Source organism: Toxoplasma gondii, chromosome XI (genome assembly GCF_000006565.2).
Source record: "Toxoplasma gondii ME49 chromosome XI, whole genome shotgun sequence".
Lineage (NCBI taxonomy): Eukaryota > Apicomplexa > Conoidasida > Eucoccidiorida > Sarcocystidae > Toxoplasma > Toxoplasma gondii.
Window position 1 is genome coordinate 6,373,588 of NC_031479.1, and position 18,740 is coordinate 6,392,327.

Here is an 18,740-nt window from a genome sequence, read left to right on the forward strand (position 1 = left end):
GGCCGTGAAATGGCGCCAGCCTTTGTTTTCAAATGACAGATTGCGAACGGGAGAGCTGGTGCTGCCTGAGTCACAATATTGATGCTTCGTTGCAGCTGCAACCCTACGCTACAGCGTACATTGTCGCTCACTAGCGGATATGTAAAGAGGCAATTCGAATGGTGTAGACTCCAGTGTCAGCCTTCCGACCGTCCAAGCGACATACCATCAAAGTCGGAGAAAAAGTGAGATAGTGCACGGCGTGCTCTGTCAACTGTGTCCACGAAAGATGACGGCACCAGCTGTCCAGGTAGGTGGCAATCAGATGCACTGCTACAACGGTGAGTCGCCCAATTAAAAAACAGAAGCGAGATGCAGTCTCGGTGAGTTTTCAGGGCTTCCAATGGGCACCCAACTTTACTTTGAACCGAAGAAGCGCTGCGCAGAACGGGTTACCGAAAGCCGACGAAGTCCTGTGTATCTGGTTCACATTTCTCAAACATAGGATCACGTCGGGTTCGCTTAATGGCCGCAACAGTATCGGCCGGATTTGTTGCTCATGCATCAGTTGTTTGTATTGACAAACTTTGTGCGTCTTCCGATGGGGACTGATGAAGAATCGCCAGGCTGTCAGAGAGCTGAACATGATAACAACGAAGCGCTGAGGGCTTCACGCCAGCGTAAGATTAACCAATGAGTTTCATCTTAGGGATGTGGTTCGTGCCCGGTCTTTATAAAAAGGTATTCCTCAGCAACTGTGTCAGTGGTGGCCCTGATCCGTAACGTCAGACAGTACACTCGCTCCAACAAGGTGACAGTTTTACTCATGGTCTTCATTTTTGACGCACCACACAGGTCCGTGTTTCCGGAACTAATGAATATTTTTTCCCTTGTCTGAACCAGGTTGATATCTCGTTCACCCAAGCGTTGCACAACGGACAGCCACTCATGTGTGTGCTTAAGAAGGACTTCATTGCCGCATCTAGGATAGCGGGCTGACACGGAAATTTGTATTGTCCCATCTTGCATTATGGCAAAGAAGTGCCTAGGTTCATATGCAGTTGAACGGGAGCGCGCTTCATACACCTGAGGCCTCTCCATTTTTTGCAAAATCAGATGGATGATCGAAGAAAAGACTCTTTCTCAGCGGGCTGTTTGCTGCAAGGTGTTCCCGACGTCAGTCAAGGAAAACCACTTCATCAGCCACAAGCACACCACTTTAGTGCTTTGAAGTAAAACTGTGTAAGAAAACTTGTTAAATGCAGTGTTCGCCAGCGCATGCTGTAGACTCTCAAAACTGGTGGTTTCCGTTTTCGCGTGTTTATTTCATAATGAATTTTCTGGTCTCATATGCTACGCCCCAGGAAGGATGCGTGAGTACAGTGGTTGTCTATATTCACACTGTATCCTTCACGTATGTGACGTAGTTCAGAGTCCAGGTAAACCAGTTACGATCTGCCGACCGTCTTCCTTTGGAGGCGTTCGCGGAAAAACTGCAGAGAAGCTCCACGAGGAAGATGAGACAGAGGCGGGCATCTTGCGCAACTCGCCAAGAGAAACGAATGCACGAGACAGAAGTGAGACACGAGAGAGAGAGAGCGGCAGCCTATGGTTTGTTCGGTGAAATTGTCTTTGTCGGATATGACATGCCCCGCTTGTGGACTGTGGACTCCACTGAAACTTGCGGACACTGACATCGGACTAACAAAGGGTCGTATGACCATTGCGACTTTTGAGCCAACTGTAAAACGAGAAAATCAACTCTTGGATGATTACTCATTGTGCCCTTATAAACTCCTGATCGCCTCACTTTCTATATTTGCTTCGTCACTTCGTAAGAGTTCTTCATCTTACACGTCCCCTTCTTATTTCCACGACAACTGGGCGTTAGCAATTCCAAATCCATACAGCTGATCGGGTCCCCAGAATAATTGTTCCAACTCTCTTGACTAAGCTATGTACGTGCATCTGCTCACGCGTTTCAGCCTTAACGCCTTTAGAAGTGAAAGGAAGTTTCCATTTACCTCTGAACTGGTGTGACTGTGAAGAGCGGAGGCACTATATTGATCAAGTGATTATGCCTCACGGCGAATACTGCATTTTCCCTGACAAAGTTTCACCTGTGGCACCACTCCCACTAGCTGTCGAAGCAGACGTCTTTTAAGGAAGTGCATTTGAACTCTGTCATTGGCCGTATTTGACCACCATGAAGAGCAAATGTGTGCGTCTGGTGCCGTTTCTATACTGTGGAATCTACGTTGTTTCCGGGACGTCTGATAAAGATTTTCAGGTAAGCTCAAATGTGCGGTTGAGGATAGTATGGATTCGTTATTTAGAACACCGGATTCCGGCAAAATAACAATGACGCTAACAAGCCTTGTGTCGGCTGCGGTATTGCTCCTAAAAATTGAGAGGTGCATATCTGGCTGACTTCCGCTGAAGAGACCTGCAGGGAACCCTGGTAACACTTTTATCCCAAGCGATTGGCTCCGTTGTTTCCGGGTCCTCTACAGGCTGAGACTGAAATCACGTCTTCATTTGTGACGGGTAAGCGAGAAAACTATATCCGGACACTCTTGAAACCGACATGGGGAAGCATATGCATTTCAGCTCTGACAATTAAAACGCCTTACGTGCAGGCACAACCTGCTCCAGAAATGCACCACGATGGAATCTCGAGGAACACTTTCCTCGGCTGCGAGAAGACGAGCGAAATACCGCTGATGACGCAGTTCTGGACAGACTTGAGGAGAGAGCTATAGCGTTCGCTGAGCAGCACCGTGGAACCTTGGACAGATCTCTTGGAGATGCATTAGAAGAATATGAAAAGATAGACGAAGAACTCGACAGGTTTGCCCTGTACTGGAGCTTGAAGACGAGCCAAAATTTGGCTGACGACACGCTCAGAAGGAAGAGAAGTAAAGCGGATACTAGGGCGAGCAGGTGAATTTCAGTAGCGAAAGCAACATCCCCTTGTAATTTTTAAAACCCGCAACAACTGACCGCTGCTGTCTCCACTCTGGTAATGTAGGCACGTCTTTATATACGTGTGTGTACGCGCGTATGTGGTCTGGAGAATCCGTGGAGTTTAAATCGAAGTAGTAACGACTGCCAGACGCATATGCGTGCACCAGTATGCGTGCGCGTACTTGCACCATATTCGAGCTTGTACGTCCACATGTGCGTGCAACGGTTCATGCGAATGTCGCTGTACAAGCATACATTTTCATATAGTCATTTGGAAGCATTCGTGGACAGGTGCCGCTATGGTGGGGTGTCGGTTACTGCTCCAGTCCCCCGTAAACCGTCGTTTTTTTGGGGCTTGTTTACTGTGGAAGAATACGGGCAGATCATTTGGCATTTATTGTGCATGAAATTGCGCATATGCCGTCCGAGACGCTAGAGGAGCTGCTTTCCGCGGATGAGCGCGTCCGCCGGTATCATGCTTTCGTCGGACGAATTCGACTACAAGGACAGTTTTTACTAGACGAGGCTATCGAAAGGGCACTTAACGTCCGTGCGCCGTGGACATCACCTGACACTGCTGTCAAAGCTTATCGGAAGCAGCTAAGTTCCTCGACCTTCCGAATAGCAGGACAACCAGAGGCTCTCTCCTACTCACAGATACGAGAATTTATGCGTAGCGAAAACCAAGAAACGCGACACCTCGGGCAACAAGCAATTAAGGAGTGAGGTCGCGGTGCAAATGGTTTCTGGTAACACACAGCAGTGACGATAGGATTTTGTTGCTTTTACAATGGAGCCGATTCGTTATGTGTCCTACAGAATGAAAATATTGACGTCGAGATATTATTCGGCGTGACTTGCCTTGTTTCGATGCTGCTGTACATGTGAATAAGGTTCGTTCAATCAAAAACAGGTTCTCTATAAAGTCACATGTCTGTTCTTGATCATTGCGTTCTGGCTTAGCTTTCTTCCTCACTTGTGAAAGCTCATTGATATGTGGCATCAGTACTCAACATACCAGACAGGGAGCGAGTTCTCCATCTTTGTCAGCCCCTCCTGCGATCTCCGTCCGTCCGCTCTAGCAGCTCAGTCTATAAACCGTGGTCGAGCCTTTTTTGACGTAGTTCCAGTAACGGTATGAGTGTTGCATAGTGCGTAAAAAACTAAATATTTCCGAGGGAAGAACTACGGTTTGTTTGTTTGTTTCAGTGGTGCGTCAGTGGCTAACAGGAAAACTGCCTACGGAAAGTGATTCGGCGTGCATGTGTGTCCATGGGAATACGCGTGCTGTGTCTCCGCGTGGATGCAGTGGAATTGTCGAGAATCGCATTGACAAATTCGCCGCCCTTGCCCTGAATATGGTCGTGGGCAACTGGATCATCGAAACACGAGAAAGAGGATACCACGTAGGACGTACTCCACTTGAATGTAATGCAACGAAATGGCAATGCACGAAAATATTTACCTACTTACACACATGTAGATCTGCATTCATACAATTGTGCAAGGATATAAGTATACATGCATACTTGGCTAGACGTTTCCACACGCCTCTGCATCCAGATATTAGTAGTGTTGCAGCGAATAACTTACATTCTTGCGTCTGCACACCGTCAATATAAAAATATATGTATATGCGTGCCCGTAAGGTGTACTCGTATGCAACATGATACAAATGTGGCACCCAAATGTAATTGCTGGTATGTATTTGACAGTCCCCGCGCTCCCGGAGAAACGTACTGAACAGCATATCCGATGAAATAGTCAATGCACTCATAGCTGCAGTGAAGGAAGAAGGTGTCCAAGTCACGAGGCGAGCCATGCTCCTGAAGAAGCGGCTTCTTACTGCAACAGGGAAGATCAAGGTGAGCCAAACAACAGGGACTGATTTTCACCGAAGAAAAATTCATCCAGACTGTCTCGTCATGTACTGAATTCTGTTACATGAGTATCAAACAACTATAAGTGCTAGAGTTGTACTCGGCCCGGGTTCTCTACGGAACTACACCGCTTATCGAAACCGGAAACAACACTGTTTATGGGAATGTGCTACAGACCACTAGGTAGCAATCCATATAGTTCACAAGAATAATGATTCTCTGTGTAATGAGTACTATGGTGGCCAATTACTTTGTTTATCAAGACAAATACGTCTGCGAATTGTCGGTTCCACGGCTTCACACCCGAATGCCGACCATTAAAAAGTGGCAACGGTTCTCTCAAGTCTGTTCCGTGATATTACATTTGCCCGTTCCCTTTGTGTATTTTGACATCCAGACATTTTCTTTCGTGGATCGTCTGGCCCCCTTGACCTTAACCAAAGATTCGTCGGCGGAAGCGACCGCACGCGTCCCGTGGTGCCAAGCAGTCGAGACAGTCAAAAACGGTTATGCTAGCTTCTCTCCTGTGTTCGTGAGGCTTTTCGAGAAGTTGCTGAATGAAGGACGCATTGATGCGGCTCCCGCGGACGGAAAGCAGACGGGTGCTTTTTGTAGTGGTGGCACACCGGCTACTGGTCCATTTATTCTCATGACCCACACTGGCGTCAAGGCGAACGTCCAGACACTGGCCCACGAAGCAGGTCAGGCAGAAGAATCGCTGATTCCCACAGGTTTATCTCCCCACAGTGTGTTCTGGTGTCCATCTTGCCAGCAACAAAATGTACCTCGTGGAATCCAGGCAAGAGAAAGGAGAACGAGGCTAACGGACGCGCGGGGCACCAACTACCCATTCCTCACAAGGGTTGGGAAAGGTTCCAAAAGATGTGATTTCTTGCTTTTGACGTCACTAGGCTAGTGCTCTGCTTTGGTGGTATTTCTGATCTGCACGAGGTCAGCAAGTCGCACTTCCTGTCTCCGACTTTTTCTTGAAGTGTTTTTCTGTCTAACTCTGGAAAGAGAGTTCTGGCTCCTTATTACTCCAGGGCACTTTGCCCCCCTCCCCCGCCATCTGCATTCTATCCGACATTCTTCGACATGACAAATTTCATTACGACCCTCCTTCGCTATCCTTCTTGAACTTAAGTTCTTTAGTAGCGCTTTTCCATTGGTTGGTTGCTTCATGTTTCAGTTTGAAGTTTAGGTATCTTCGTTTGTGTTCCTTGGCCGAGTATCAATGTGAGTGCTGTGACAAGGAGACCATAGATACGCACATGACATGACTGTCGTTCTGCCAAAGAGCTCTCATCTGGTGAGCACACGTAGTGAACGGGGCAACCGCCTGAGCTTTTTGCTGCAGGACACGCCATTCACTTCCTGCTTGCATACGAGCAGGGCAACTTGCAATACCATCCCCCTCTTCCACTGGCAGAGACTGCAAGCTTGATGGGTGAAACCGTCGTCTTCTTTCATCTCTTGGACCAAACGGAATCTCCACACAAAGTTCTAGAAATGCTTGTGGAACACCTGGACAGCTTGGTCGGCACCATCACTCGCCAAGTTTCTTTCGATCGGTTCGAGGTTCGTAAGCCGACCTTCGTTATTTACTGCTTGTACGCTGCCCCAGGACGAAACGGCAGTGTGTGGCAAAGCTTTTTGAATGGGTCCTGAAAAGATTTAGGCCCGGAAAAAGAATCCCTTTTTGTCAGAGAAACACAACTAGTGTGTCACAGTCTTAAACCAGACTCGAGTTTCGGTCATCAGTTACGTTAAGGCATTCAACCTTACGTACGTTAGTTTTTAGGCTATGTCTTCGAGCGTGACGAAGTATAGTTGGAAGGAGTTTTTTTCCTGTGTGTTACCCTCGACTGTGTGGCGCCCATGCGTGAAAATGACACAGCTTTGGCCATGCGATAGTAAAACTAATTGAGTCACGTCTGGCTTTAAAACGCCTTCCGAGGTCCTTCAGCTGATGTGTCTACTTTTTTCTTGAATTCTTGGGAAGGACACGTACGTGAAAATGCAATATGGCCACTAGCCGCTAGACAGAACGCTGCCAGGCCTCTACGGCATTCCCCGCTTTATGCACTGTCAACTTGTTCCCCTTTCTTAGGAACTTGTGCACGAGACCCGGCTCTCAGGGATCGTGGGGGACGACGAATTCGACCGATTGTGGCTACAGAGCACCAAGTAGGCTAATTACTCGCAACCACTCTACTTCGCTTTCCCCAGCGAAAGCGAGTGTAATCGTCATGATCAGGCATTTACTCGACATAGCCATCTTACAGAACAGCGGTTACTCGATAGGCTGAAATGAGGAGACGGACACTACAGTGTGCGTGCAGGGAATTTTTTGGCGACGAGGGGGACGTGTTCGATGACTATGCCGGCATTGAAAAAGACTGGAGCACTGTCCACCACTTCACAAAGGCCCCGTTTTATGTCTACTCTTACGCCCTTGCGGACCTTCTGGTAGGTTCGCTGCTCGCAGCGAGAACGCAAAACGATGGCAGCGACTTTGAAGAAAAATTTATTAGTTTTCTCCAGGCTGGCGACACGGCCGACTTGGAGACAGCCCTCCGCCCTTTTGGACTCGACCCCACAACACCGTCATTCTGGAGAGACGCTATCGGCATGAGACTAGGTGAGGATTCTTTCCGATACCATAAGTATCGTGTGTTCAGGGATCACTCCAAGCGAACTAATGCAGCCTGCCCTTTACGCACTCATTTCCTTGTGATGCCCCTATGAAGGTCTGAAATGACGTATAGCGCTGGTCGTCGCAGTGACGTGTGGCAGTATTCGAGACCAGGCAATCACTCTCTTGTCGTCTTCGGCAGGTACTGCAGTCGAACGGGCGGAACGATTAGCGTCAGAACTAGGATACATAGAGGCTTCGCGCTACTGAATTCCTTTTAGGAGGCTACCTCTACGCACTTGAAACACCCACGCAGGTGGCAGCGTGTTTGCACATACGGGACGGCGTACGTTATCGATGGTGGAGAATCATGCCTGAGATTCAATTCGGCGAAAAGAATCATGCAAAACGTCAGGTTGTGCCTCATGGCTGCAGTTTTAGTTGGACTGAGAGTCTGTCTAGGGATGTCTGGTGTTGTTGGCTGTGGAGCTGGCACCGTTTCTCGATCTTGCGTCCCTCAAGATTCAAAACAGTGAACTGTTCGAATGTCACGGGCCGAAATTTTTTCGCGTCTCGCCGTTGGGACCAGTAGTCTCGAATTCGTATTCAACGACCAACCGGCCAGCTTTCGTTGCTGACAATAATACCGCCGCCATGTCGTCCCCCGCCAGTGTAGCATCCGTGATACCGCATACTCGATGCACTGGGGGACATTCGTGGCGCCGTTGTGTTATACACGAGTACGCTTAGGAGAACCGGCGCTGTGCGACTAAACGCCTCCATAAGACATTTCTACCCCCAGAGGAAAAAGGAAGCTCACATTTTCGGCCAATAGGCGGCGCACCACGCATCGAAGAATCCGCTGGTAGTATTCGGATTGGGTATCACACCCTCGAGCCGGGTTCCCTAGCCCTCTGCCGTGTTGGCAGGTGGATCGAATGGCGGCCTTTCTATTGCACCACCGTCGCAATCGTCTGCCGTCGCATCGATAGAAAGCTGCGACCAGCACTATGAGGGAAGGGAGGCAACGCATATATTCAACACAAGAAGGCAGTGTGGCGTTTTGTGGTTTCGCCTAACAGCTCAGATACTTCGATGTGCAACGCATTAGATCGGAAAAGGTGTACTTTTTACGCACCTTATATATGTACGTGCGGTCTGCATACCTGTTTATAACGTGGAACTAAAGCGTGCGAGTCACCGGTTGTTCAGCAGGGATGATCCCTTCACTGGACGTTGCACATGTGTGCACACGACGGTGGTTTCTAGCAACGCTGGTTGAAAGGAAAAGCGTTTGTGCTTGGCGTACGGTAACCTCTTATGCTAGCTGGTTTCCGTGTGGGACAGATATTACTTGTAGACAGTCACATCGCAAGGTGGACTTTTGTACGTCGCCCGAGAGAGGTGGACCTTGGCCCGCTGTTAGGGAGACAGACAGCTTGTGATGACGGCGGTGGGCTTGTGCGTTGGACAACTGGAGAAATGGCGACAGCAAGCATGACTCCAGATGGAGATAACGGGCCCCGTCGCCGTCGCGATACACTGTCAAGCATTCCAATTGATCGAGAATCTGAAAGAGATGCTGTCGTAAGCCTTTTGCAGGCTGCATTCTGCAAAGGTCCGCGGGATGTGAGTGCAGGACTCGAAAAGGCCGTGGGAGGAACGACAGGAGGTCAACTGTTGAAAGAAGAGGCAGGTAATCCGGCCGATTTCGGATCTCTTTTACCTGCCTTCAAAGATGACCTGGGCAGGACAGCTCTGCATTACGCGTGCTTGGGGAGGCGTCCTGTCAACGCAGAGTGGATACTGAAGGCATGTCCTACCATAGTCGATTACAAGGATAGTACAGGTGAAACTGCCCTAATGATCGCTTGCCGGGCTGGAGATGTCCTCTTGGTCAATTTGTTACTGAACTTCGGCGCTGATGTGAAAAAAAGAAGCCAAACCGGCATCACAGCCCTCCACTTAGCCGCGGAGAGCGGCGACGAGTCATGCGTGACAGCCGTGCTGGATGCGGGAGCAGAGGTCAGCATCGAAACAGAAAAGGGAGGACTTTTCAAGAGTGAACTTGTGGCTCCTCCACAGGGGGCGACTGGCTGCAGCCGATCCTCTGTTTTCTACGTGTGTGACGCCACAGGCAATTCATTCCGAAGCTTGTGTTCCAGGTGGTGTGCCCTGAGCGCCTTGCGTCTCATGCAGTCTACCGGAGTTCTTACAGTCTGAACAGCACGTTTGATAGTTGCAGTCAGCGAGGCTGTGTTTGATGTCCCGTGGCCTTTGGCAATAGTTCTGCTTTGGGTGCAGCCTCGACAGAGCCGCCGCGTATCCTTACGATGGATTCACTGTTGGCATCGGCGTGTCTAAAAAGTGAAACTTCATTGTCTGGCACACGCTCGTGAAAGTGTCCTGACAAGCTCCGGCATAGGTGAAGTGACTATAGCATGGACTATAAGTCCTCTCTACACCGTTTCCGTTCGCGTCGGAGCCGTGTTTTTCGTTCGTCCCATGGCGTCCCGTTTGTGCAGTAGAGCAGGAGAGCAAATCGAATGCAGTCGAACCAGTTCAGATTCGCTGTCACCGTACCTTTTGCGGCCGTCGTAAGGGTCGAGGCTACGATACGCATGTTCAGAATCGTGACTTGCTAACGTTGTGCTCCAGGTCAACTGCTTTGCAGAGGCTTCTGGCAGTCCTTTGCAGTACGCAGTGACGAATAAGCATTATGGGGCGGCAGAGTTGCTGCTACAGAAAGGGGCTGATCCTAATTACCCATTCAACGAAAAGCGACTCCATCTATCGGTATTCCCTCCGCCTCTGTTGTTGGCGTGCAACGCACGTCAGGATTGCATTGCAGAGCTATTACTGAATTACAAAGCAAATCCGAATATCCGAGACAAACACAACTGGACGGCGCTCCAGTGCGCCGCAGAGAGCGGTGCATACCGTGCTACGATGGCGTTGCTCGAGGCGGGGGCGGACCCTGATGTGACGACGCAGGTGAGGACTGTGTCTGTCCGATTTCCGTTCTTCTCTCAACTGGCGAAAAGCTTCACTTGAAGTGGCATAGTTACGCCATTGAAGTGAGACTACTGAACGGAAATTGTGCAGTAAAGTTGGGACAACTTAGAGAGGGAGGCACTTGTGGCAGAGCTTTGAAAGATCCACACTCGTGTCGCTGTTTTTGTTACAGGGTCTGACAGCGTTTGATTTAGCAATGCAAAACCAGAATTGGGCGGTGGCGGATCTGCTTAAAGACAGAACGGCACTTATAACTGACCAAGGCAAAATTTTCACAGCAGTAAGACAACGGAAGTCAATTGTGTGTGGAGCGGGTTGGCATACGAAAAGGGTATCGACACGGGAAACGTTAGAGCGAATGCAGTTCTCGCTTGAACAAATGAGAAGCTCAGTATGGGTTTGTCTAGGCGGGAATATGCGCTAAGGAGTCTCAATAGCAGTGCTACGGTAAACGCGGTTACTTTTTCGTAAGAGTAGTCGCCTCGTGTGACAGGAAAAACTCTTGCAATCGTCCCGGTGGATAAACCAAGCAGCAGAAGGGAACACCGACAGAACATGCTGCTGAAATAGGGGCTGGTCACCAGCACCTCTGAATGAGGGTACACTTGTGTCATACAGTGAAGGGGGCCCAGTACACCATCCCTTCAACAAGGTGCACATGAAACCAGCTTTTATGTGAAGCTTCATGACTGTGTTCAGCTGCAGGAGGCTCGCAAGAAGCGCTGTGAGATGAATGCGTTGGAAGCAGACAAACAAAAGAAAGCAGGTGAAAGGGTTGTAGGTACTGCGGCGCAACAGCATTTGAGTGACGCGATGAAAGCAAAGGCGGATGCAGATGCGTTTAACGAAGCAGGGGATTACGCCCTGGCAGTCGACAAGTACACGCAGGTACGGAATGCTACTTTAAAAATTGTGCAGTGTAACAACCATCTAGGGTAGACAGCTAAGTTCACCGCCCATACACTGCAGTACGCCGTTAACTCAGATCTGACTGTATAGGTTGTTGCAGTCAGTGTGTCATTAAAGGAAGTATTGTACGTCGTTTCGCGTGGCAAACGTCACTTGGCGATGCTGACGAAACGGGTTTGGCGGTCTGAATGTCCGTCTGAGGCTTTGGCGAAGCAAAGTCTTTACGTCGAATTCTCCCGCAGACAGACTTGCTAGTGTGCGCGGAGAGATTTCAAGTGAGGTTACTCATTGACGAAAATGATTGATATGCTCCGAAGACCATCCATGAATATTCATGGTACCGTTGCAGGCCCGCTAGAGATGAACACGGAGTGGAGATTCAGGCGCATCAATGCGATCTCGTTAGCACGTCAGTCAAATTGCCGTTCACTCGGTGACTTCTCGCTAGCGACACCCGGGCAGTCAAGGAAGACGGATAGGTGACACCTCTCGACGGTAATTGTAGTGTATAGCTGTTCCGTAAGACCGCAACACATGTCATAATGTCTGTCAAACTGTGCTCCCGGCTGCGGTAACATTGACTGAGGCGTGATCACTGCGTTTTAGGCTCTTGAGCGAATTCCGGCTAACGAAACAACGAAGGAAGCGCGGGCGATGCTTTACGCGTCGAGGAGCATGATGTATATAAGCTTGGGAGATCTCGAGGCAGCGGAAGCGGACGCTCAACAAGTAGGAAAACCACAGTCGTGCGGTGATAACTTTCGAAAAATCTTCCAGCTTCCTCTTGATAAAGCAACCGGGTAATAGTACGCAGCGGTAGTTGGTTTCATCACGTCAGGGCGCGCGAGTTCTCGAAGACGTTGCCTTTGCACTACCCAACACCATACGAAAAACAATCGTCCGGGACCACACGCATACCGTGTATAGTAGCCACCTTTTGCCCACAAGCGTTTCGCATGTCGAACAACCCCCACGTTTATTAAAGTGTCATGTGCTTGGAGCAAGCATCCCACGTATGTCTTCAGGCTACAGAACTAGACCCTCTGTGGAGCAAAGGGTATGCGGCAAAAGCCCGTGTATACAAGGCGAAGAATCAAAGTGACGAGTACACGAAGCAACTATATGAGGCGTGTACAAGGGAGCCTGTTAGGGATGAGGAGCTTATGTAAGTTCACATACGTACTCGAGCACAGAAGTCACTGGACTATACGCCCGGGCAAGCCGAATATGAAGCAATATATTGAAGAATAAATTATTGCGTTTGTTCAACACACATATTGGGGGGACGGGGCCGGTGGGGAGTGGGATTCGTTTGACAAAATGACGAATACAGCTACGACTGTTTGTACCATCCTTGCGAAGGTTTTTGAGTTCAGTACCCACAGAGCTCGAGCGTCTGGTGTAACCTGCGAGACATACGTTGATTGAATTGTGTGTAGTACTTCAGAAAAGTATTTATAAGGCAACTTAAGGGTACTGCTGGATACGAGCGGAAGACCAGTCATAAGCAACACAATGACCGTCGTTGAATGAGAACTAGTGTCGTACATAGTCATGCGGATTACTGCCGTGCCTAAACTTAGAGGAGGGCTTGGTCTTCAGAAGCGGAAGTTTCGCTACAGGGTGTACAGGACTATCATGACTGAGAAGGATCAAGACGACACACATCGTGGAGGAATTTACCAGTTGCGTCGAAACGTTTGCACATGCAGATCGGAGCTAAAGCATGCTATAACGATGTCGAGGCGAAACCAGACAAAACAGGATCAAGCTCCGCCATCCGTGGTCGAGATAAACGGCTGATCATGAACGTACGCGTGCAACTTGGCGCGGAGGCAGAATATTCCACCCCTGCAGCCGCGTCGGCGCCGAAGAGCATGTCGTGCCCAGCTCGTTATCCACCATGGAAACTGATTGGACGGGAGGTTCAACAGCGCACCGTTCCGTGCTACAGGGATGTAAATTCCGGGAGGTTCAGTGTCGCAGTAAAGAAGATTTTTGAATGAGTAACCGTAAAACCAAACACTACAGCGTCAGACCACTGCGACGCGCGAAACCCGGATGCGGTTTTCGCGAAACACGAGACTTGGATGTGTGGGAACGTGGAATCACTGCCCGTTTTCAAAAAAAAAAAGTGCCTCTCAGACGACCACCTGCCAGTTTTGTCCGGGTGGAGTCCTTGACAGCGTGTAGGATGGGCGTTGAGCTCAGAAGATTTAATCCATCTTCAGTGTAATCCCACTCGGCAGTACTATTCTCCGGGGTGTGTTAAGTCATAAACGCTTCGAACCTGCTGCTCCTGCCATAGATAAGTTCGTTGCGCAGCCATTCGACTGTTGAATGTATTGAAATTGCTTAACTTCTGGTGGATAGAGAGGCTGTGGCCACATCCTGATGTCTGAACAGTCACATCTAACGACTCAACAATTTGACAGTCAATGCTAGGAGCTAATGTATCACAGTTTGGCATATGAACGTTTCGGTTTATGGTTTTGAAGGTTGATAAGTACATCGGCGCGGAGAGCTTCTTTCGCCACCGGAGGGGCGCTGTAAGCATGTTGAGAGACCGGGCGAGCGCCATCGGCCAACGGCTCGGCCAGCTGAGCACTGCTCCTCTAGGTCGTCAAGAACGTACACTTAACACACGCTGCGAAGCCGGTGCATTAAAGGGGGACCGGTGAAGAGTGGAAATGCGCTTGCGACCGTGGCATGTATCAAAGGAAAGTGGAAGCCTGCCGGTCGACGGAAATCCGGCGCATACGATATAAACTATCAATACATTAATCAGATACTTGCTAGAACCGATATGCAGCTTTTCAGTTGTGTGACGCCCGAGACAGATCACAGACAACTCAGCCACCACCGGTTTCACACTCACTATCTAGTGTCACCATGGGATCACAGAGTATGTAGCACGGCGATAGGAAGTTGACAGCCATGGTGCACACCCGTTTAAGCTCTCTTCTTTGCGCGCCTTTGGGCCACGCAGGGAGAATTGGTCTCGAAAATGACCACAGGATGATGCGTAGTGATCGAGGAGGTACGTCGCTATTTCATTTTTCTCGTGTGAACGCGAAGCGCTCGATACCCCGGAAGGCGAACGTCTAAGCCACGTTTCCAATGTAGCCAACGGTATTCGTTGGCACCACGTCCTTGATCTGGGATTCACTGTTCCAGTTTGCCTATACTGAGTCAGTCTCCAGAATAACGAAAAATTAGTCCCACACACTTCTCCGGTCGCCGGTTACACTGAGAGAGATGACCAAAATTTCTCGCATGACGAGCAGGTACGACTCCTGTTTGGCGGTGTGCACGTGGAACATTCAGCCAACAGAAGAACCGCGTTTCCATGACGGGCACGTAGAGAAGCCGCTTTCCCGTAGTGGCTAAAAAATGACGTATGACGGGTTCGGGTCACGAAAAGTCTTTGATAAGTCACGAAGCCGAATATCGCAAAAATCACAGCATCCACCGACTTCGCGTGGACAGACCGCTGCTGGAATGGAAAACAACTGTTTTTATGCACAGCACTCCTTTACCCCAGTGGGTCATTCTCTACCGATCTCTCCTGACACACGACTCAACTATTCGAGGAAAGGAACTGTCATGCCATAGAGTCGGCAGGCGGGGGCGGAGATGACGGAGCTTCTCCAGAGTTTCTTATCGTTAATGTTGGCTCACCAGGCCGCTGATCAGACGCGCCATCCACAGACCCGAAGCGTCCACCTGTGGCCCCACTCTGTGTAGCAGAGGGACCATCCGTTGCCGGCGCAGTTTGACTTGAGGTGGCAGCGGGGGACTGTTGCGCCGTCTCGTTGGGTGGCTCACTGGGGACCGCCGCCCACGACTCGTTCACACACTGTTGAACGCGGCGATTGTATTCGCGACGGTTCTCCGCATACAACCGAGCTGCTTCCTGGTTAGCAGGGCTGCTTGGATTTGGATCACTTAACAATGACTGAAAGACAGCACCAGACGCGCAAATGCCATAATGCCGTAATCGTGCGACAGGGAAAGCCGACTAATGTATATGCGAGAGGCAGCCATGCAAAGGAACCAGCTAACCGAAACAACTTGCTAAAGCTACCAAGAAATGCCAACGTTCCACTGATCCACAGCGTTGTGCCGATAGAAATTCCATACTGCACACATACATAGAGGGTCAGTTTTCCTTGTTCGACGGGAATTACCTAAAGCGCACCACTACATGACCTAAAGGAAATTTTCCTTGCCACGTAAAAATGCGGTGCCGTACGCTGCGCAGGTTTTTCAGGTTGCTCCGGAACATTTGGTTACTTGGATAGATGTCAGAATGGCGGAAATGTCATAAATCGGACTCCATTGAGTTTGAAGAATATCGAGGCAGATGTTGCCATCATTATAGACTGCACACACACACACACATTTGTCCAGAACAGCACATCACGTGCGGAAAATAAGGTGACCGAATAGAAGTCTCAAATGCATCCTAACTATACCATTAATAGCAACATAACTGCATAATATCCTCAGTTGTCTGCTGTCCCTATTTAATCACGACGCCCTCCGTAAAGCAGCATATAACTGAATCACACACGATGGATCGACTGTACGCAAAACATAAAAATCGTCGCCAATGTGCAAGCGAACACCTTCACCCCCTACGAGCATTTTTTTTCTGCAGGCGTGCATCAGGACAAAGAAGTCGAGTTCACGCCGCCTGGCCACCGTAGGCCGCCTACCGTTAGGATGAAAGAGTTTTGACAGGAACTTGACTAGCGGAGGCCGATTCGGATATTCGTTACTAAAGATCATTTCTAGTTGAAAGGTGCCTGCACCAGAAACCGAGGACCGATCCCAGAGCAACATGAACAAACAGTAAGCATTAACGGGGATGTTGTGGCATCCTCGCGGAGCAAATTATTCCCTAACACAACATCAGCTTCCGGATCCTCATTCGGAGGAAAGGACTTATTCTATAGCAACGGGCAAGAAAAAGGGCTTCAGTCTGTCAGTGACACCGATGCCCGCAGATACTCGGCTGCCCTGCCATCTGCCGGAATTCCCGTGCAAGCGTATTCGCTGTTCTTTTTACACGACCCTCACATATTGTCCACACTATGCATACATTTCATCGGCACTCGACGGGTTAGAAAAAGCAAAACAAAATGTTTACCTCCCTCCCACGGCGTATCCTCCGGACCGAAGATCACGGCGTTCCATTTCATGATATCGTTGCCGACCGGCGCTCCGTTGACGCCATGGGGAGGATCTGTCTGTAGCTTGCGAAAATCACGAATCAAGCGTTTTCTCTGCAAAAACGATGTTGCACCGCACACGAATCAACTAGGGTTTTTACACCAAATACGGACGCCTCGTATGGCGTAGCACAGGCAGATGAAACATACGGACAAAAATACTGTTACACAGCAGAACTGAATCCGAGACAACTACGATCTATAGACAAGGAAGATCTGCTAGCTGGTAGGGCGAACGAATGGTGAACAAAATCCAGACGGCCCCTCTGATGGGCGGCTTCAAGGGCATGTATAAGCAGATATTCGGCAACAAGCAGTGCCATCAACGAAGAAAATACGCTCGGCTTCCATGTCTCTCCACTGCCATTCGACCCTTGATTAGCCATACTAGACGGAAAGCAACTCTTTCAAAAGATCCACGGTGACTTTGGTGGTACGATATTCGTGTTCACCGTAACCGATCAGGCGAGTTACTGTGTGCACGCGCGTTCACTGTCCATGTTCCACCCTTCACAATCTGTCAGGCACCTCCGGCATTTCTCTACAATCTATGTGGAGAACAAATGTGGTGTGTGCATACACAGACAACAAACTAGTGAGGCAAGCATCTTCCCCTATCCAGCCTTTCCCTCCTCCCCCCCTCCCCAAGACAGGGCATTCCTCTTGTCAATGTAGGCACTGGTTGTCCTGGTAGCCATTCATTTCCGAGAACTGCGTACGCATAGACAAAGGAGTTGTCAAGACACGAAACAGATCTGCTGCATTCTTCAGTCAAAGCATGAAGCAGCCGCTTGCACGCGATAGCATCTCGGTCGAAAGCCAACACAGATACAGCAGGGTGGGGCAACCAAGTGGCCAGAGAGTCGCCTCACGAGATTGTGGAGGAAAAACTTGGGCAATCAGCTTCGGCAAAAAAACGGCGAACTCAAGAAGTTGCTGCAGAAGAAGGAGGACGAAATGTCATTTTCCTTCAGTTCTCCTGAATGGCTTACCGCGTGGCTCGACATCTTTTCGCAGGTGTTAAGTGGAATTTAGAAAGAGCAAATAAAACAAAAAAAAGGAACCGAAAAGCCTCTCCTTGGAAACGCGGTGTCTACTGAAGACTTGACGGAACAAAATATTTCTCTTCCATCATCTGTGGCACAAAAGTCGACCGAAAGTCTCAGCCGTCGCATGTGAGCTTGCGCACAGTCCAACACAACGGTATGTGAGAAACCCGACTCATCGTGATACCTCTAGACGCGACGCGGTTGAGATTTTTCACAGGGCGTCTCCCTCCACAGAGGGCGATATCGGCTGTGCAAACGGTGCAGGGATATTCCTTTCATTCAAGACTGGCTCATAAAAAACCTGACACCGGTGCTTGGAAGATTTTCTTCGACATCCCCGTTTGTGTGTGTATGTGTCATCGTGCTCATAGTTGTATTATTTTGACCGCGGGCCGCATGCCGCCACATGCAGACAGGAGAGACGTCACGCGATTGCATGGCAGGAAGAATTTGCTCGACGGGTTGATCGAAACCAGCCAAAGTTTTCACACACAATTCATAGGCATGTATTATACTTCTGCTGATGGTGAATTTTTTATGGGGTGCTTTTTTATAAAGGATGATACGCTAGCAGAGTCGATTCACCTGTTTTGATGTAGATCAGGGAAAGCCTCGAAACAGGTGTCCTTTAGTGGCTCGCATAAAGATCGGTCTCTTGCTATAGATTTCTCCACTGTTATTTGCTTGGGAGTTATATGCCGACATGAGAAGCCAACAGCGAAACGAATATAGGGGATGACGAAGGAAGTGTATTCTGTGATGCTGCTGCGACAACGGCGTGCCGTCTGCTGTCTGAGAAGACGTGCCTGGTCCCTTTCCGCGTCAATTAAGATTTGGGATTGTTTCACACTGCCCATCGTCGGCAGAAAACAGAGATGGACTGCTCGAGAAGCCGGCTACAACTAATTTGCCGAGCTTGTCAAAGTGTAAGAGCTACGCAATGGAGGCTGAGCAGGGCTCGATTCGACACACGTGAAAATTGCTACTCAGCTGACACATTGTGTGTTCTGCTGGGTGAAGTAAGGCTCTTTCGGAGGGATGTCGCAAAGAAGGCGACTTTTTGCCGTGT

At 49.4% G+C, this 18,740-nt stretch overlaps 4 protein-coding genes across 4 annotated transcripts; 3 read left to right on the plus strand and 1 right to left on the minus strand.

Moving 5' to 3' along the window:
• Positions 1-74: 74 nt before the first annotated feature.
• On the plus strand, positions 75-3,316 carry TGME49_216155 (hypothetical protein). The gene is made up of 5 exons (XM_018779716.1): positions 75-224; positions 883-2,269; positions 2,493-2,526; positions 2,619-3,147; positions 3,214-3,316. The coding sequence occupies exons 2-4, from the start codon at positions 2,186-2,188 to the stop codon at positions 2,924-2,926; spliced, it is 426 nt and encodes a 141-aa protein (XP_018635230.1). The 5' UTR covers positions 75-224; positions 883-2,185; the 3' UTR covers positions 2,927-3,147; positions 3,214-3,316.
• On the plus strand, positions 3,279-8,269 carry TGME49_216150 (peptidase family M3 protein). The gene is made up of 8 exons (XM_018779715.1): positions 3,279-3,668; positions 4,256-4,352; positions 4,662-4,811; positions 5,224-5,527; positions 6,184-6,404; positions 6,937-7,013; positions 7,169-7,467; positions 7,664-8,269. Exons 1-8 carry the CDS (start codon positions 3,364-3,366, stop codon positions 7,729-7,731), a joined length of 1,521 nt encoding a protein of 506 aa, XP_018635229.1. The 5' UTR covers positions 3,279-3,363; the 3' UTR covers positions 7,732-8,269.
• Positions 8,270-8,518: 249 nt separating this feature from the next.
• On the plus strand, positions 8,519-13,844 carry TGME49_216140 (tetratricopeptide repeat-containing protein). The gene is made up of 7 exons (XM_002370883.2): positions 8,519-9,486; positions 10,120-10,455; positions 10,649-10,756; positions 11,176-11,364; positions 11,992-12,114; positions 12,411-12,550; positions 13,098-13,844. The coding sequence occupies exons 1-7, from the start codon at positions 8,782-8,784 to the stop codon at positions 13,186-13,188; spliced, it is 1,692 nt and encodes a 563-aa protein (XP_002370924.1). The 5' UTR covers positions 8,519-8,781; the 3' UTR covers positions 13,189-13,844.
• Positions 13,845-13,897: 53 nt separating this feature from the next.
• TGME49_216130 (ubiquitin conjugating enzyme E2, putative) lies at positions 13,898-17,922 on the minus strand. The gene is made up of 5 exons (XM_002370882.2): positions 17,615-17,922; positions 16,541-16,676; positions 16,107-16,196; positions 15,682-15,770; positions 13,898-15,343 (listed from the first exon to the last, which is right to left on the minus strand). Exons 1-5 carry the CDS (start codon positions 17,627-17,629, stop codon positions 14,990-14,992), a joined length of 684 nt encoding a protein of 227 aa, XP_002370923.1. The 5' UTR covers positions 17,630-17,922; the 3' UTR covers positions 13,898-14,989.
• Between the last annotated feature and the right edge of the window lie 818 nt (positions 17,923-18,740).

Bases quoted from the DNA above. Each gene is read 5' to 3' on its own strand.
- TGME49_216140 (XM_002370883.2), top strand. From the start codon at position 8,782: ATGCTAGCTGGTTTCCGTGTGGGACAGATATTACTTGTAGACAGTCAC. The intron at 10,456-10,648 runs GTGAGGACTGTG...TTTTTGTTACAG, and splicing joins ACCCTGATGTGACGACGCAG to GGTCTGACAGCGTTTGATTT. The intron at 11,365-11,991 runs GTACGGAATGCT...ACTGCGTTTTAG, and splicing joins CAGTCGACAAGTACACGCAG to GCTCTTGAGCGAATTCCGGC.
- TGME49_216150 (XM_018779715.1), top strand. From the start codon at position 3,364: ATGCCGTCCGAGACGCTAGAGGAGCTGCTTTCCGCGGATGAGCGCGTC. The intron at 3,669-4,255 runs GTGAGGTCGCGG...GCGTGGATGCAG, and splicing joins GGGCAACAAGCAATTAAGGA to TGGAATTGTCGAGAATCGCA. The intron at 5,528-6,183 runs GTCAGGCAGAAG...TTTTTGCTGCAG, and splicing joins GACACTGGCCCACGAAGCAG to GACACGCCATTCACTTCCTG.
- TGME49_216155 (XM_018779716.1), top strand. From the start codon at position 2,186: ATGAAGAGCAAATGTGTGCGTCTGGTGCCGTTTCTATACTGTGGAATC. The intron at 2,270-2,492 runs GTAAGCTCAAAT...GGTCCTCTACAG, and splicing joins CGTCTGATAAAGATTTTCAG to GCTGAGACTGAAATCACGTC. The intron at 2,527-2,618 runs GTAAGCGAGAAA...CCTTACGTGCAG, and splicing joins CACGTCTTCATTTGTGACGG to GCACAACCTGCTCCAGAAAT.
- TGME49_216130 (XM_002370882.2), bottom strand. The intron at 16,197-16,540 runs GTAAACATTTTG...TTTCTGGTGCAG, and splicing joins GGATACGCCGTGGGAGGGAG to GCACCTTTCAACTAGAAATG. The intron at 15,344-15,681 runs GTAACCAAATGT...GCTGTCTTTCAG, and splicing joins CCATTCTGACATCTATCCAA to TCATTGTTAAGTGATCCAAA.